This window comes from Carassius auratus, unplaced genomic scaffold (genome assembly GCF_003368295.1).
Source record: "Carassius auratus strain Wakin unplaced genomic scaffold, ASM336829v1 scaf_tig00216050, whole genome shotgun sequence".
NCBI lineage: Eukaryota > Metazoa > Chordata > Actinopteri > Cypriniformes > Cyprinidae > Carassius > Carassius auratus.
Window position 1 is genome coordinate 33360 of NW_020528381.1, and position 19147 is coordinate 52506.

At 39.7% G+C, this 19147-nt stretch overlaps 1 protein-coding gene across 5 annotated transcripts in view; it reads right to left on the reverse strand.

The window, feature by feature from the left end:
• Positions 1-1982: 1982 nt before the first annotated feature.
• Positions 1983-19147, reverse strand: part of LOC113096963 (ataxin-1) — a 53226-nt gene continuing 36061 nt past the window's right edge. Inside the window, exons 1-4 of one of the 5 annotated variants that reach the window (XM_026262182.1) lie at positions 8764-8867; positions 6667-6731; positions 5101-6585; positions 1983-3786 (exon numbers count right to left, since the gene is read on the reverse strand). In XM_026262182.1, coding sequence (XP_026117967.1) covers positions 3397-3786; positions 5101-6441 — 1731 coding nt within the window. In that variant the 5' untranslated portion in view covers positions 6442-6585; positions 6667-6731; positions 8764-8867 and the 3' untranslated portion in view covers positions 1983-3396. Of the gene's footprint in view, positions 3787-5100; positions 6586-6666; positions 6732-8749; positions 8868-19147 lie in introns of those variants that run through there. The other 4 variants (XM_026262181.1, XM_026262185.1, XM_026262184.1 and 1 more) reach the window with 4 other exon arrangements.

The following is a 19147-nucleotide window of genomic DNA, read 5'->3' on the forward strand; positions in this document are numbered from 1 at the left end:
CTTACCGGGAGCGCATGACTTTCTGCAAATGGCAATAGGACGACTGGGAGGAGCCAGAGGAGCTTGATTTTTTCACAGATTATCTGTCTCATATTCTACTGTCAGGACATAATGACAGGTTTAACAAATATGTAAAAAATATATTTTTACAAATGTTATCTACTGCAGCTTTAAATTTGTGTATGCTTATAGATAATAGGCCTTGTGTTCAGAAAACAAAAAATATTTTGTTCTGATATTTTTTAGGTTAACATGACTATTTATGTTGTGACAACTTGTGATATTAAGTTATTTTAAGTTGGGTGGACTTTAGTCCCCGTTTGTTAAGTTTACTCAAAAAAGCGCTTGCAATAAATTGCCGTATTTTTTTAAGTTGACGAAACTTTCTTCTTTTTTTACAGTGTAGCTTACATAGCCTGTAAGGTTTAAATCATTGCCTTTTAATTCTACACAAACAGTAGAATGTGTATGATATATTATTTTATTTGATATCACTCATGCCGCGCTCTGATTTCTAAGAGATGCACAGAGGGGCAACAGCAATGCGGTTTTTGATTTGCGGTCTTTTTTTTTTTCATAAAGCTTATACATTCATTCACTTCACACTATTATTCATTATTGCGTAACTTTAGAGGTTTATTTAAATATTGCGCTGATCCCCTGGCTCACCTGTTATCTAGCAAACACCACACTGTGCAAACACTAGAATGTTCGGGCAGAATTATTCGTTATCCGTTATTCATTTTAAAAGCCATTGTCTGTGCCTTTCCGAATAAGGCGTTCAGCTTGGGGCACACCCCTATTATCTATGATCTGCTTTGTAAAAAGGGATGTTAAGATGTAAGGTTAATGTACATCTAGACTGTTACTTGTTTTAATCCATTACCATGTTCAAAACTGTTTCTCTGTAATCAAATTCTAAAATAAGAGTCTGATCTAACACAATATTACAAAACCATACAAAAAAAAAAGGATTTCTTCATGGTATAAATCAAGAGTATTCAATTAAAATTCAAAGAGGTATATTTTCCTCCAAGCAGGGGTATGGACAAAAAAAAATGCAACTAAACAAAACATTTTTTTACATGCATTGTATTTTTACATTTAGATACATGCGAGGCCATTTGACGGAAAATTTTCTTATCTTGAGCAGAAAAAAATATATCTAGCTAAATTTAAGTTCTATCCATCTTACAACAATTTTCAGATTTATAATTATAAGATTTTTTTTTAAATGTTCTTCATTTTGAAATGTCACATCTGGTTTGAACAGTCAGAGTCATAGGTTTTAGATAGATAAATAAATAGTAAGATAACTGTATTTGAAGCATTGATGTTTTCTACTGTGTTTTAGGGAAAATAATCTATAATTTTGCTGCTCACAATGTTTCTATTGTTGTTAAAATAACCATGTCATCCGCAGCTCTTAAACTTGGCGCCGGCGTGCGTCTGAGAAGACTTCAATAAATCATGTTTGGATTTAGATAAAAATACTAGAGAATATAACGATGAAAGAACGCTTGTTATGTGATCCGCTCCGCTCACATAAACTGGTGTTGTGTTACGGCTCGCAGTCCGGATGGATGACGGGGTGCGGATGCGGTCAAGTATCACTATGTACTTAAGGATAGTATTTAAGGATAAAAGACTCAAGTTGCTTTTATAATTTCCTCGAGTACTTTTCCTCGAGTCGAGTCAGGCCTGGGGTCATTCCAGGTCAGTCTGAAGTTTATAAAAATGCGGCCTTGAGTTCCCATCTCTGGTTCACACAGCAGCAGATTCCGTTGTGTTCACACATGTTTCATTTGCTTACAGGGATGAGGACCAAATATATGATAACTGTGGCTTCAGTAATTCGCAGATATGAGCTGTGTGTCATCTGAAGGTTTGGATCCAGTCGCTGTTCTCCACTGGACTCAATTGCTCCGCTCTTTACTGAGAAAGAAAAGCTGCCATTTATTAAAGATTCAACAGATTAAATGTTACCACTATTGAATTTATGCTGAGCCAAATGCGAGATGACAGATGCATTTTTTGCACATCGCCGTTATTGATATTTACTTAGCCACCTACACTATGGTTACAGGTAATAAACACAAATAGAATACACAATGATACAGACAGTGTTCTACTCTGGTAAGCTGCTGTGAGAACAGGACATTTCACACTAACAGTGTGAAAGTAGCCATAGTAACATCTCAAGGTTTGGTATTTCATACATCAGAAAATTGCGGCAATATCATTCTCATTTCTCATCTCATTAAGATGCTAAATATAGAATTTGATATAAATCTAGAAAGCTGTTCTTTTATTTCTAGCGAACATTGTATTACAGTCTCACAACTTTAAAAATATACATTTTTAGAGCAATTAGAACATTTATGAAGAAACAAAAAACTAACAGCGAACATTATTTGAGAAACCACAGAAAAAAGAGGGAAAAATAAAGTGATAGAGTGTGCTTAATCATGAGTAGATATACCCGTATATGATTTCAAAACACTACATTTCTGTCCTTTTTCACAAGCAAATGTCAAAGGGAAACCCACAATCAGCAGAGGACTTTTCTGATGTGTCATTAGCACCATCACTCTAAAAACACCAGGCCCAGGTTCGAGTGTGCTTTCATTCCCACATTAGTGTCTCTTTCCTTGGTAAGAACAGGCTGGAGCGTAATGCTAAAGTGAACTAGCATATTGACCCCACACTGAAAGCCTGGCTGAAGGCTGCTTAATACATTCAGCTTGCCCGCTAGACTGAAGGTACGTACACAGTTCAAAAACGAGACATCATTACAAATTTAACAGTAGACTATTTCCTGTAGCATATTCACAGAACACTCATAATATGATATATTCTCATATATTTGTGTACTTTGTCTTTTTCTTCCAGTAGTATTGGTTTGTTTTAATACAGTAGGGCTGTCCAATTAGTCACATGCGATTGTCATGTGCATCTCGTCAGTAAAGCCGGTTCGATAATTAGTAGTTAATCGCCATAACCTGCTTTCAGATGGAGCAGCATTTAATACACCGAACTGTAGATCACTGACAAGCAAGTCAATATCACGTTCATAATCGCAGATGATGGCGATTTACTACCAATCATGGAACTGGCTTGACTGATGAGATGTGTTTGACAATCGCATGTGATTAACTCATGCCCTGTAATGTGGATTAAAAAGACATACCTGCAGAAAAACGCTTGAGATTAAAATAATTTAAAGGTGCGTGGCATCACAAAGAAGTGATTTTTGATTGTCTCACTGTGCTTTTTTGGAACTGGTTATCATGTGTATTTCTACATTCTGTAATCACATTTACTAGCTATTCCATGGTATCTGTGAGGTTATCAATAATCATACTCTAGACCTTCCTGTGGTGTCAGTTTGAAACCTTACTGCTGTCTCTCGTGCTTAGAGCCTTGAGGTAAATGGGTGCTAGTCTTGATTCCTGGCTGGAGCTCAGGGGCGGACCAGCGTCTCTTGCGGGCGCGGGGCCGTTCACTTCGCAAACTGGAAGGAGAAGACTGTCCCGCTGGTGGAGACGAAGGTGCAGGGGCATGGGGCATCCTCTCCACCATGTCCTCTGAGTGTATGTGTGGACGCTGCACCTGACTGTCAGAGTGAGGTGAAGCAGGTGTGGGAGTCAGTGCCAGACACACATCCCCTGTGCTGAGCTGACGGCACTGCAGGCCATACAGCTGGGCGCTCCGCTGGGGACTGCAAGAAGACCAGCCGCGGTCCTGAACGAAAAATGGATACTCCGCTAAGACTGTGAGCAGCTCCTGCCAGAAATGGAATGCACATTTCGGTAAGGTCACACAAAAAGATTCACACTCAGAGAGAGAAATACATCAAGATTTTGTATATGTGCATTGTATTTGAAAAACAGTAGCAGTACTTATCAGTTCACGGTTAGCTCAACAATCCTTTGTCAGAAAACTGAATTAGTTCACAATGCATTTCTTTTTGACCTATGAATGCTATGGAGTGTTATGACAGCCAAAACTATCTGACAAAACAATGTTGTGATTTTGTATTGTTAAAAATCCTTTATTTTGTTGCAAACTCCAAAAAAAAAAATCACAAGTTCAAAGCATTCACAATTTACACTTTTTCTCTATCACTAAAGCTCAAGGACTATGATGACATCATTCGGAATCATCCCACCCCTTACATTATAAGCAAAAAGTAAAGCTTCCTCTGAAATCTGTAATTTATCAAACATCTACTATGTTCTATAATTATTTAGGCCACTTCAACATGCATAATAATGTAAAAAAATCTTCTTTTTAATAGGTTGTTTAAAAAGTTTAAAAGTGAACTGTCATAGGCGTTGTCCACAATAATGTTTTCTTTAAAAAAATCATCATTTTCTCAGTTTTGGCCTTCGGTCCACACTGAGACAGCGTTTGTCAATGAAAATGCTCTTCAAAATGGATGAATTTGAAAACACTGCTTTCCCGTTGTAGTGTAGACTGTGAAAATGGAGACTTTTAAAAACGATTAAGCATGTAGACATCTATGATGTCTGTAAGATGCATGTTATGTGCTATTCACTTTCACATTGTTGCAATTGATTATTATAGATGCTACTAGGTATATAACAGTCCTAGTTCCCTATAAAATTTACTTGCAATTGCTGTTTTGCTGCAAAACATGAGGGCCGTTACATTTTAGATCAGACACATAATTGTGAGTAAAGGCGACATGGATGTGTCAGTGAATGGCGAGATATGTTCGCCAATAAAATGATCCTACCAGGAGAATTGCATGAAAACTTAAAGTTTTATGTCTGTCCAATCTGTATTGTCTCAGTGAGCTTTTATAAGGCTTTATGCAAATATAATGTTTTCTGATATTTCAGTGTGGTTAAGAAACTTTTTGTGTGGATGGAGAGCATTTTAAAACAAAAACACTTTCAAAAACATTTTTAAATGAATCCAGGTTAATGTAGACGTAGTGATAATTAAGTTGTGTTAGTTTAACTGGATGTATTTTATTATATCCTTCCTTATCATCACTTTGTGTATTACAGCATTGACCTTGACTTGACAGGAAATTTTGATTTATGTACATACTTCTTGTGCTAAACTCACCTGAGTGTTGCGGTCTGTGAGCAAGACCTGCAAGTGGTTGAAGCCGTACGTGGGTCCGGGTGAGATTAACAGAATAGTGCAAGTGCTCAGGTGAAACTCAGGCAAGGTGTCAGCACTTTGCACGAAATCCTCTGTCTTCAGCTCCTCCACCCTCTTCAGATGGCCACCAGCCAGCTCGATCAGGGAACCTTTGGCAAAATGAGGTAGGACTGCAGAAGGAGGTGGGTTAGGGCCAGTGAGCACAGCGACGGGAGGGTGGTAGGACCCTACTGAGGGATCCCATTCGGTCTCAACCTCATGGCTGTTGTGTTGGCTTTGCAGGAAGTGCTGGGACTTTCTCTGGGAGTAGGACACAGAAGGACTGAGCTGTGGGTACTTTGGAGAGTTATGGTGTGCAGATTGGCAAAGGGACCCCACAGCATAGTAGATTTGAGCTCCAGCCTGAGAGGAACTACCACCGAAATGATCCTGAGAAGTGACTGCCCTTCCTATCTTTGCATCTGGTGAGGGGGGTATTGGTGTTTTGGGTGTTCCCAGAGGGTCCCTGTCCCACGGTGAGGAATGTGCACTTGTGCTCTCTCGTGGCAGAAGGCCTCTTCCGGTGGTCTGTCTTGTTGTGTTCTCCTGTCTTCTCCTGCCATTGGCATGTGGACCATCTAACCTGGCCACATTTTCATTTCCGCGGCCATCGCAAGAGGCCATCCTTCTGCTAGGCCCAGACCCACTGTCTGTGCCTTCAACACCATTGGGCCGTCTGCCTTGGTACCTGAGTCTGCTGTCAGGCAGGGTGTCATGGGGATACACTGTAGGCTGTGGAAAGAGATGAGGGGAGAAAAGAGATGAGCTATAGTCTCGTCGACTGGGGCCGTAGGACCACATTTCTCTGGATTCGGCTGTGTAGACACTTTTGAACATGGGCATAGAGATGAGCGGTTGCACACTAATTGGGGGGATGTCACTGCTCAGCCAACGAGAGTGATGGGCAATAGTGTGCTCCAGTCCTCCGTCCATACCCCGTCCACACAATGTCTCTCTCCAGGATGCCGAAGCTGACCCTCGCCTCTCTCCCACCTGGACCGGAAGGAATGAAGGATGCATGGAGGGGGTATAGGACACCTGCCAAGGCAACGGCAGAGGAAGGGGTGGCAGCGTGGGTGGAGGGGGTGGTAGAAGATCCCTGCTTTCTCGGTGACTCTCCGTGGAGTGGTGCTGCCTTCGGCTTCGAAAAGGGGCAGGAGGTTTGAAGTCATCCTCTGGGGCTGGCTGATCTGATGAGCCCTGTCGGGAGTCCCGCTTTTTGGGGGGGAGGCACTCCTTGCTGCGGTCTGGGCTTGGATTCATGGGACAATCCCCCGGGCCTTCTGGGCCGCTCTAGGTTACATGGGCTGGGAAGAACAAAGGGCTAGGAGAAAGACATGTTCTTCTGCTGATCAGCATCACGCACACCACTTGTCACACACTGTCACGTTCAGAACCCCTGCTCACCTGAGAGAGAAAAGGGCAAATATGTATGTATATAAAATAAATAAATAAATATTTCAGTAACTAAATAAAAATAGTACTGACCTATTTCAGTAGCCCTAGAAACTTGATACAAAGATCAAACTTATTTCTGAATGTCACTGCAGTACCTAAGCAGATTAACCATAGATTTAGTTCATCAAACATTTTAAAGAGTGTCCATAAACTTTCAGAGGCCAGCTCTCTTTTTTTTTGTCTGTATCCACTAAGGGTCTGGGAATCATTTGATTTCACTGTATGTGCTGTACAGATGTATGTGGCAGATTTAAAAATAAAGCAGACTTTGACTATGACTTCATTGCTAAGTTGCAGACAGGAACATCTGAGAGCTTTATATTGGAAAAAAAAAAAATGGTCCAACTGTTCTAAATATAACTTTCAAACAATTGTCTCTATATTGCCGTTATGCTACCAACAAACACATAAAAACTTACACTAATCGAAAAACACACAAGATTTTCTCACCCACACACAAGTATTGCAAGAGACTACATGGCAGTTCTTAAATAGGTTGCTTCTGTTTACTTATCTGTGATGGGAATCTCCGGACTTATTCCAGAATTTACTGTAGTGATTGGGAAAGTTACCTAACAATAGATCACTAATGCAGAGGCATTTAAAACAAACATGCACATGCAAAAGAAGGCTGAAAGGTTTAAAGCAGTGAAACTTGCTTGTTTCATTCACACCTTCCTGTGGGGAACTTTCTCTAATGTCAATCCAGCACTCTAAATTAAACCCTTATATTTGACTGAAATACACTGTCAGCACATCTGGTCTCTTTCTCAACGCCTCTGTCTACCACACTGTCTACATGGATTGAACTCAATACCCTGCTGTTGTCTCCATGGAAACTGAGTCCATACATCTATAGTGACCAAAGAGAGCTGAGAGGGTTATATATGGATTTTATCAGGAAATGTAGTCCGACAAACTGTACTCATCACACAAGAGCAAGCTTCTAAAACAACTTTAAGCAAAGTTAGACAAAAAGGAGACATTTCTGTTTATTCTCACAAGTTCCTTCTATTTATGTGAACCTAAAGTGCTAATGCGAATTTTATGGAGAACATATAAAAAATATGTTGCGAGCCGAGCATTAGTATCATAAAACACAATATGGTTTGTCAAATGATTCTCAGTGCTCTGTTATTTCTGAAAGTGTTTACACACTGTATTTGTATATCACAGGTTACATGCTGAAGTATGTAAAGGAATTAAATTGCACATAATGTTTATCTCTCAATGCTGCATAAATACATTTTCATGATGCAATACTTGACCCAAGTAAGGAAATCATAGAATAAACATAATCATATTACTAAATGAATGAATGAATAAATATAAAAAAGGGTAATTTTTCATTCTAAACAGAAATGGAAATGTTGCAAAACAAAGGCTAGACATAGAAAGTAACTTAAATTATGTAAACAAATATTTATGTATCTTGAGTTGTTACTATCGCTAGTTAAAGAGTTTATAACTACAATTTAAAATGTACTTACCTCTTGACAGCTGTAAACATGCCACAATTATTTTGTTTTTGTAAGTTGGCTATAAATATATTCTACACCACAATCCCTGTGCTTACTCCTAATCATTTTTACAGCCCTGCTTGTTTTGACAAATTAAACATCTAACGTGATGTTTCTGGATCATGTACTGAAAATGGGGGATAGTTTTATGTGATCTTTGGAAAGCTTAAAAAGAAAAAAAAATGAATCACAGTAGAAAAAAAAAACACTGACAGAATCAATCTGATAAACACAACTAGCCTATAAGAGGTGCATTTCAGGCTCATTTAATTATTTCAGAAGTTTAATATCTGTTCATTCTCACCAGGATCTTCTTTTAATACCAACTCAAGTTCAAGTGCAAATACTTTGTGCCATGCACACTAGTGGAAAAACACACACATATACATTATATATATATATATATTATATATATATATATATATATATATATATATATATATATATATATTTAAAATAATGTAAAAATTACACATTGAAAAACACAGATTACAGAAAAATAACATTTGTTTTCTGATTTACAGGCTTGTCTCAAGCACACGCAAGGTAAGCAGTTTAATGAATTTGAGATCAACATGAAAAGCACTGCTGACCTGATGCGACTGACCTTGATGGGGTGTGCTGAGCAGATATCCATGTGACGCCACTTACTTCTGCAGTCCATCACACCTGCAGCTCTTCTACACACACAGACACACAGACACACCAGTAAGGCAATGGTGTGTGCAAATCTACGGGCAAAATGTGGTGTCACACCATGTCGAAAGGCTGTGAGGCTGACTGTGAAAAAGTGTGAGAGTTTGTGCGTGTGTGTGCATGTACACAAGGCTGAGGAAATGAGTAATATCGTGCAGTGTGAGGCATGTCTGCTGTGCAACAACACACAGGCAGACCAGTTGCTGCTGTCGCCCACTCGCCTTACTCACTGTGAAAGGGATAAACACACACACATGCAGTAACAGACGGGTAATTACACACACTCCCACTCATGCTATTGCTCTCAAACACACACTCTCAGCCCTGAGCATATGCATTTACATACGTGATAAGCATGTAGATAGATAGTGATATATACTCCGGTTTCAAACACATCATTACTCTATAAACAACTTAAAGGATTTTAGATGATTTTCTGACCATAAAGAAGAATAAGAAGAAATAATATAATCAAGTCCTTTGGTGAAACAAGGCCATGTTCTGACATAAAAAAGTCCAACTTTATTGCTTTGCATTGTGGAATAATCAGCTGTTTCATAAACATCAGTAATATGGTGGCAAGTGTCCATTCTGGCAGAGCATTTTGACGTATTTACTTTTATTTTTATTATTTTTATTTTATTTTATTTTGTGTTTTGATTTTAAAACACAGTTATGTGTTGTGTAACATAGTTTAATGATTGTCTCTAACCAGTTGTGCAATGTTAAAGCATCTCTTCCATGTTCACTTCAAACTACATTAATTAGCGTTTGTGTATTAACCAGCTAAAACAAACCATGAGAGACATTTTGTCATGATTAGTTTCTGTGGCGTCATACTGGGTAGTCTCATATACACTGAAAACCCACTGGATCACACATAAAAAAAAAATGGAGGATGTGGAGGAAAAACTTGTGGAACCCACTTCAGATGGTTGGAAGCCCAATGGAATCACACTAATTTATTGGTTGATGTCGCTAAAGAAATGCTACCAAGGTGCTACGTGGTAGCTTCCATATAACTTTCTGCTCGGAAGCATCAAACCTCCAATTTTCAGAAGTCAGACATGAGCCTAAGGAGCAAAAGAGAGTGTAAAAGCTGCTTTGCAGAATCTTGTTCCCATTCATAGAAACAGAGTAACAGTAATTTAAATATTTATATATAAATAAAAGTTAAGAATGAACATTATCTGTACCATTGACTATTTTGGTTGTCAATAAACGCATGAATAAGATGAAGATGAATGCAAATAGTCTTTAATAATCCACAAGAGGTTAGATACAGGACGGACATAGTAGACCATACTGAAAAAATAATATATATATAAAAAATATAATAATAATAATAATAATTAATCAGCCCAATAACTGACCATCAACTATGTTGTGTAGTGTAAAGCAAAAGGCAAAGCTAAATAAAAAAATAAAATAAAAATAGAACAAGTGATTTAACTGAAATTCTATTCAAATATATATCATGCCAGTAAACGCTTCGACTTCTGCTGAAACTTGCGATTCAGAAAATGAAATGGGCCATCCATCCATCTGTTCTCTAATAAATCAGTGCTTTTATATATAACATACAGAAACATTTACTATGCTGATATGTGAGGGTTAACATTTTATAACATTTTTAAACTGTTGTGAAAATTGTCAAGTTGTATCTATTTCTTGGATAACATTGTTGTCATAACCATACTGTAAAACTATTACTAATGATATTTATTTGCCATTGAACCCCCGCCCCCACACACATGTGTCAAAGGAGAAGCATGTTTATGCATGAGCTAATGCTAAATGACCAGAACTATGAAAAAGAAATTAGAAAAAAAATCTGAAATTTACAAGAATCTCTTACATATTTTTATGAATTGAAGCACAGTAATTGCTTAATCTGAAAGACAAATAAAAGGCTTTGAAATACTATTTGGGTGAGCTGACCTATTAGTAGAAGAAGAAAAAGGCCAAGACGGGTCTGCAATAAATACAGAAAAGAATATCCTACTGTAATGCAGTTACAGCTAATCGTTGTAATCCTACAACACCACACTATTACAGAACTGTCATTTCCTCTCCCTGTTCACTGCATACAGATGTCAAGTAATTGCAATGAACTACATATGTGGAAATGAATGAGTAATTATAGAGTACAACAACTAGCAGACAGGAATCAACTAAATTCACACAAAAAGTTTTTTTGTTGTTGTTTTGTTTTTTGTAACAGTGGTAACACACGAGTGGGAGAAACTGAGATATGAAGCTACAGTGAGAAAAAGTGCGAGAGTTTGAAGATAAAAAAAAAAAAAAGTTGTGTCAAAGGAGAAGGGCAGAATAAGAAAGAGACGGGAGTAGGAGAGAAAATGTTAAAGAAGACTCATCCTACACAAACCCTCTATCTCTGAGAGCCTGTGGTGTCACAGAAACCTCTGAGTCAAACCAAAACTCTACACTACATCGCTCTTTCTCACCACACACACACACACACACACACATACATCACTCCTGTCCAGCAGATGCAGTGTCAGCGTTCTCTTTGAAGACGAGAACACTGGCACACTCTTTAAATAGATACTTGTTAGGATGGGACTAGATTGAATTGCAAATCACTGGAACAGAACTGCTGTGTTGCTTTTCGATTACAATTATGGAATTTGAAATGTTTTAGAGAGTTTCAAACAATTTAGACAGGTGATGTTATATGGATTAAGTCATTTATGACCTATTAGGGACAGTATATGCATTAAAAGTAAGAAAGTAAGAAATAGCTAATAATTTCTTTTGTCTTTTTCTTTTTCATTGCACATATGTTTACCACATAATACAGCTATTGAAAATTCAAGAAACAGCATACTATTATTAATAAGTAAAGTCATGTCTTATTAACTGAAATGTTAAATGGCGCAGCTACATTTCTGTGCAGTGTATGAATCATTTTTCCTGTGTGCAGCACTTCTTTGGGCTGATCATGTTTCTGAGCTCTGAAATCTTTATGATGCAGCAGAACTCTCCGGAAGACCAGCGGAGGTGAAGGTGAGGAGGAGAGAGCGGGCCTTGTCCTTTCTCTACCTGCTCCACAACACTCATCACACACGACTTACTTAAAAACATAACACAATACAATACAATGGTTTTTATTAAATAATTTGTTAATTAGCAATTAATTAACATTTTTATTTTAAAGTTATGGTTTGTCTTTCCTGGTAAACGTGGCAAATAGCTGAATACATCATTGAATCATTTCAATACGTTTTCCCTGTGCCTTTCTACTTTACTACACAGAACTTATTTGTTTTGTTTTCTTTGTATGTATGGATCACTTGGGTTGTTACCGACATGTGATATCAACGGCACCTTTACAAATATATTTACTGAAAAAATTCTGATGTGTTCAAAACTTATTTTACCCACTGTACAAAGAAACAGGGCATCATTGTCCAGTAGCTCATTTGGAAAACTCCCGGTGCTTCAGACGGCAACACACATTTTATTTATTCATTTATATGTGACAGTAATAGACATTACCAAATACAGTAAATATAAAATGTCTACATGCCCTGTTTAATGATGGAAAAAAATGAAAATATAAAAACACATTTACACATAAACAAAAACAACAACATTGTTGTCTATTTATTATATCTATTATTCATATATCTATTATCCTGCACTGAAAACCCTAATAAGTTGACTCAACTAAATTTATTGAGTAAACTTGTTGCTTCAATTTAATTGAGTAATGGAGTCTCCCAAAACTTACATATTTAAGTTTATTTAACTTGACGGTTTTGTCAGAGGTTTAAATGTTGATACATGATTCATTTGAAGTCACCATCGTGGTGGAAAGTGTTTGGTTTAGTTGGAATCTTGGTCCAGTTACTTCTTGTGTTAATTTGTCTCCTGCTGTATTGGTGTATTTTTGTGGTGAAAAAAGACAAATTTAAATGAGCTCAGGTGTTATTTGATGTTTTTTGTTGATGAGAATGTCATCACATAATACGTATTTGAGATCATAAAATAAGTTTTGTTTGATATTTTTAACAGGCACCAGGAGTAAAATACTTATTTTAAAGATGGACGAAATGAATGTGTTTGAAATAATTTGAGTAAAAGAATCAATCAAGTACTCACACACACAGACTTCTAGATGTAGCATATGCATCACAATAATGGTGACAAACAAAAGAGCTCCATAGCACAAACTCATCCTTATTTTCCAGCCTTTTTTGTTCAGATTGTCACCATGTGATGCATATCCAAAATCTTGATGTCTGTTTGTGACGACATGATCGGTTTTCTAAAAGTAAGTACATTATTTTATCTACAAAGTTTATATCCATAAAAGTATATCCATAGTTGCAGCAATACATTTTATTTTACTATAATTAGTCACCATTACAAGCAAGATATGTGTATGTTAGATCTCAACTCTCTTTGCCACAGTAACAGTGTTTTACAACACACAATTTACAGCAGCAAGAGACAAGATAACACCAACCAAGAGCTGATAACACCTGAGCTCTTTTAAACTTCATCTTTCTTTGCCACAAAAACAGCATTTTCAAATATACTGTTATAGCAGCAAAAGACAAGTGAACATAAGAAGTATCTGGACCAAGATCCCAACTAAACCAAACATTTTCCACCACAATGGTGACATCAAATGAATCAAGTATGCACATTTAAACCTCTGTTAATTCTCAATAGGAGCTTCTCTAGATGTCTGACAGAAATAAAGTCACAGAACCTTGTAAGGAGGATATGTGAACATCTATATCGGATGTACAGAAGACATAAAAAACATAAAAAAAAGACGTCATAAAAACATTCTCTCCTCAGTGGAGGTCTTTTCAATGTCTGCAAAGACATAAAAATACTTTTTTTTTTACAGTGCAGTATAGGGTTTACTGTATTTTCATAAATATTGTGACAGTTTGTCAAAAGGTCAAAGTTTAAATATGCTGTTATTTGTTTTACTTCAGTGTGTAAGAACATCATTTTCAGTTAAATTTACATGATGAGTTAACTTAAATATATAAGTACACTTGAAATTAGCACCAAGTTAAGTGAAGATAATTGTTTAAGTACATTAAATAAGCATCAAGTTTGGTGAACTGAGTGATTTAAGTACAATCTACAAAACCGTCAAGTTAAATAAACTTAAATATGTAAGTTTTGGGAGACTCCATTACTCAATTAAATTGAGGCAACGAGTTTACTCAATCAATTTAGTTCATTCAACTTATTAGGGTTTTCGATCTAACGAGTTAAGCAGTAACTTTAGCTGCCATGTTCTTTCGCTCAAAGGAAAACAATTGGGCCACTTCATCAAATACTTAAGTTGTCGTTTCAATAATCATCTCAAAATCACATACCACAAGGATTTAAATTAACATATTTCACCAGTAGAAATCATGCAAAACAACTTTATATCTACAGAATTTTAGTCACCGAACATAGTACACAAAGAAAAACTTCCTCTTGAATTGTAGTTCAGCAACCAAACAGACCAAAAGGACGAATTTTGTAACACACCAATCAGTGCTTTTGTTCTCTTGTTGCTAGGCAGAATTTCTCCCATGGCCAATCACATTAAAGGAAGAACAGAGTGACGTTGAGTTTTTCGAAAGGATTACTCATGATTTTGAGCTCACAACACTTGAAATCTTAAGTTTATGCATTTTGAAGGTAAATTAGTTAAATTAACTCTAAATTACACTAAATTTTAAGTAATGTTTAGTCAACATTACTTGATTTTTTAAGTCAAGGCAACATTAGGGTTTACAGTGTGCAGTGGTGGATGAAGTATAATGCATAAATCAAGTACTTGAGTAAAAGTACAGAAAAGTAAAAGTACTCCATTGTCAATTTTACTCAATTGAAAGTATAAAAGTACTAGATTTTTTATGTACTTAAGTTTCACGAGTTCACACTTATATATAATTAGCTGAAGTATTATAATGCATATTTGGCGTTCTGTCTGGAAGCTCGGGAAGTGCCCCTGCTAATCAGTGGGCAACCAGGGCAGAAAACTAACCGTGAGGACCCATGAAGCCTCCGACTGGAGATCAAGACTCAGGACGACGGACGTGTAGGTCCTCTCAGTTGAGCAGATAAACAGGCTTTGGGCCGCCGACAAAGAGGTCTCTTGCGACACCCGACGGGAGATCAATACTCAGATGGATAAGACCTGTTTGTGGGCAGCAAGTAAAGAAAATCCAACCGGGAGCACTCTCGCCGACATCTGACACGAGCACCATACTCAGTAGCATCAGACGGGTAAGCCTCGCCGGCCGGGGAGCGGACAACAAAAGGAAAACCTGAATGCCCGGGCATCCGATGGGAGATCAGGACTCAGAACATCGAACGGTTAAGCCTCACCAGGCAGGGGGAAAACATTTGGACAGAGTTTTGGTGGGAGGTCTAGACTCTTGTCGTCGTACAGAGAGCATCGTTACCCGTCAAACAGGAATGAAAAGTTAGGTGGACGTGAGACTCTCGCTGACGTCCGATGGGAGCTCAATACTCAAGGTACCGAATGGGTAAGCCTCGCCAACCATAGATAGGAAAAGCTAAGGTTGTCTAGCCAGGAGGCTCTCGCCGAAGTCCGACGGGAGCTCAATATTCAAGGCAACGAACAGGTAAACCTCTCCAGATGTAAGACAGAAAGGTAAAGTTGTGTTGCCAGGGGGCTCTCGTCGGCATCCGATGGGAGCTCAATACTCACGTCATTGGACAGGTAAGCCTCGCTGACTATAGGAGGTTAAGGTAAGGGTATGTGACCCGGGAGGCTCTAGCCAGCATCTGATGGGAGCTCAATACTGACAGCATCGGACGGGTAAGCCTTGTTGACCATAGGATGAAAAAAGTTGTCTAGCCAGGAGACTTTCATCGACATCTGATGGGAGCTCAATACTCACAACATCGAATGGATAAGCCTCACTGACCGTAGAAAGGAAAAAGTAATACTGTCTAGACGGGAAGCTCTCATCGATGTTTGATGGGAGGTAAATATTCACAACATCAAATGGCAAAGCCTCTCTGAATGTAAGACGGAAAGGTAAAGTTAAATGGCCAGTATTTGGCCAGACAGTGATGGATGTTTTTTTTTTTTCGCGTCTAAAAAAATAGAGGTTCGTGGCAGGATTTTATCCGAGAAAATCTAAGGAGGAGGTATTCGAAGATGAACTAGTATGGTTGGATTGGAGAAGAAAAAGTCAGTTGTCTAGCAAGGAGGCTTTCACCGACATCCGACGGAAGCTCAATAAGCACTGCATCAAACGGGTAGCCTCACTGTTGTAAGACAGAAAGATAAGGTTGTGTAGCCGGGATGCTCTTGCAGCCATCATATGGGAGCTCAATATTCATGGCATGAATGGTTAAGCTTCATTGGTAGTCGGATGGAAAGCCCATGATTGCTTATCCGGGAAAGCACTTGCAATATCTCACATGAGTTTTATACTCGCGACTTCATAGGAGTAGGCTTTGCTGGTAGTTGAACGCAAAAGGCGTAGGTTGGCTCAACCGTGTGCACTCTTGTAGCGCCTGACAGGGAGTTCAATACTAAGAACAATTTGGTTGTATACAAGGGTAGATGCTATGAGGATTACTTGCATAATTGTTTAACAAATCCAATGAGCTGCTTCTGATAACAAGTCAGAAATTCTTGGTGCAGTCATTGTATTCGAAAATTAAGCCTACGAAAAATAAATTGAATTTCCTGTGCCAATGTACCTCAATTAAGTGCCATGAATCAGCGATATGGTAATTGTCAAATCGTGTGAGATCGACGATACATATCAACAATGTAATCGTGCATGGGTGGAGTAAAGATAGACTCTTTATTCTTGTCATAGCATAACTATTTGCCATTTTAAACCATTCAGGTGCACGAAAGAGCATATGGAATCACAATCAAAAAAATAAATACAGACGTACTGATAAACTGATGTTAAATATATACATACTAAATTTAAACAGATAGTTCATGTAGTAGGGCACTATTGTAATCTCGCTTGTCCTGTAACTGTCACGGTTCGTGAATGCACCGTCTCCAGCTGTAGTCATGTTGATTGTTTCATGTGGGTGTTGCCGCTGATCGCCTGATAAGCGGCAGGTGCGGCTCATTCTAACAGACTATATAGCGCCCTGTCTTTCGTCTCCTGTTTGTATGATCGTTGTTTGTAGATCCTGGTGTTGATGTCGTGTTCGTGTAGTTCCTGCCTTGATTTGTCTTCGTACTGGTTTTCTGTCGGATCCTGTCTTCACACACGGAATATACTCACCACCATTGGAGTTATCACCACTATCATTGTCATCAGCGCACTCAACTTCTCAACTCACCTGTCTGTGCTGCCATCGTGGTTCCTGCGTCACTCTCCGGCCTTCCATCATCTCATCCTATCAATAAACTTCCTTTTTACTTGCATTTGTCTCCTGTCCTCCATAGCCGCCGTTACAGAACGATCAGACCACAACATGGAGGCAGCGAGTATTCAGTCGTCATCTCTGGAGGAGTTTCTCAGCGCCAGTGTTCGGAGGATGGACGCCCAGGAGAGGTCTCTTAACGACACTGGTCGCGCAGTCCAAGCCCTGGTGACGCAGGTGTCTGAGCTCACTCAGCAGTTCTTCGAGCATCCACTTCGAGCACCATCTTCTTCGAGCACCCACTGCGCCACCCACACCGCCCGCTCTCCCGATACCACCAGTGACCGCCTCCCAGCCGGAACCACGACTTCCCATCCCGGAAGCCTACTCGGGTGAGCCCAGCTTCTGTAGAGCATTTTTGATCCGTTGTGATATGCATTTTGCTCTTCAGCCTAGAACATTCGCCAATGAGAGAGCTAAAGTGGCGTTTGTCCTCACGTTACTCTCTGGGAGGGCGGCACTATGGGGGACGGCGGTGTGGGAGAACCAGGACCCATGCTGCGACTCGTTTCAGGTGCTCTCCGCCGAGATGAGGCGGGTCTTTGATCGGGCCATCGCAGGACGGGAGGCGGCCAGGATGCTGGCGGAGTTACGCCAGCAGGAGAGATCCGTCTCAGACTTCTCGATTTAATTCAGGACCCTGGCGGCAGAGTGCCATTGGAACGAGGAGGCGCAGTGGGACATGTTCCTGCATGGGCTGGCTGACCGCGTCCAGAGGGAGATCTACGCCCTGGATCTGCCCCCCTCTCTTAATGGACTCATTGAGCTAGCGTTATGGGTGGATGCCCGCCTCACTCGGATGGAGAGGAGGGGGCTGCTCAACACCCCATCCAGGGGCCCGGCAGATGGGCGATTCAGCGGCGGAGATGTGGTCAGTCCCACCTACGATCACGAGCCCATGCAGGTAGGGCGAGCTCGGCTTTCCCCGGAGGAGAAGGAGAGGCGGAGATCCCTCGGCCTTTGCATGTACTGCGGGGGAGACGGACATCAAGCCCATACCTGTCCAGTAAAAGGCCAAGCCCGGTAGTATGCATGAGGCTACTATCGGGTGGGATCTCTGCCGAGAAGACCTCATCATCACCATCATCTACGCTCCTTCTGGTGAGACTGCGGTGGTCAGCACAGACACACCACTGTCAGGCACTACTGGACTCTGGGGCAGAAGGTAACTTCATTCAACTACTATTTCTCATAGTACTGAGGACATCACACTCATCACTTCTGGCAATCACTCCGAAACTATCTCCTTTCACATCCTTGACTCTCCCCTGGCACCCATTGTCCTCGGGCATCCTTGGCTCCTTCTCCATAACCCCAAAATAGACTGGTCATCTAATTCAATTTTTTCTTGGTCTCGAAAGTGTCATGAGTCTTGTTTAGTGTCTGCTTGTCCGTCTGTGTCTGTGTTACAGGAGGAGGCGGTGGATTTATCTAACATGCCCGCTGAGTACCTCTACCTGAAGGAAGTGTTCAGTAAGTCTCAAGCTGCTTCTCTTCCTCCGCATCGTCCTTACGACTGTGCCATAGAGTTATTGTCAGGTAAGTCTCCGCCTAAAGGCAAACTTTATTCACTTTCTGTCCCAGAGAGGGAGGCTATGGAAAAATATATTTCTGATTCTCTAGCTTCCAAATTCATCCGCCCTTCCTCTTCTCCTGCGGGGGCGGGGTTCTTTTTTGTGGGAAAGAAGGACGGATCACTGCGACCTTGCATTGATTACCAAGAGCTGAACAACATCACGGTAAAGAATACTTATCCTTTGCCGTTGATGTCTTCAGCCTTCGAGAGGTTGCAGGGAGCGTCTATTTTTACAAAACTGGACTTACGCAGTGCGTATCATTTGGTTCGGATCAGGGAGGGGGATGAATGGAAG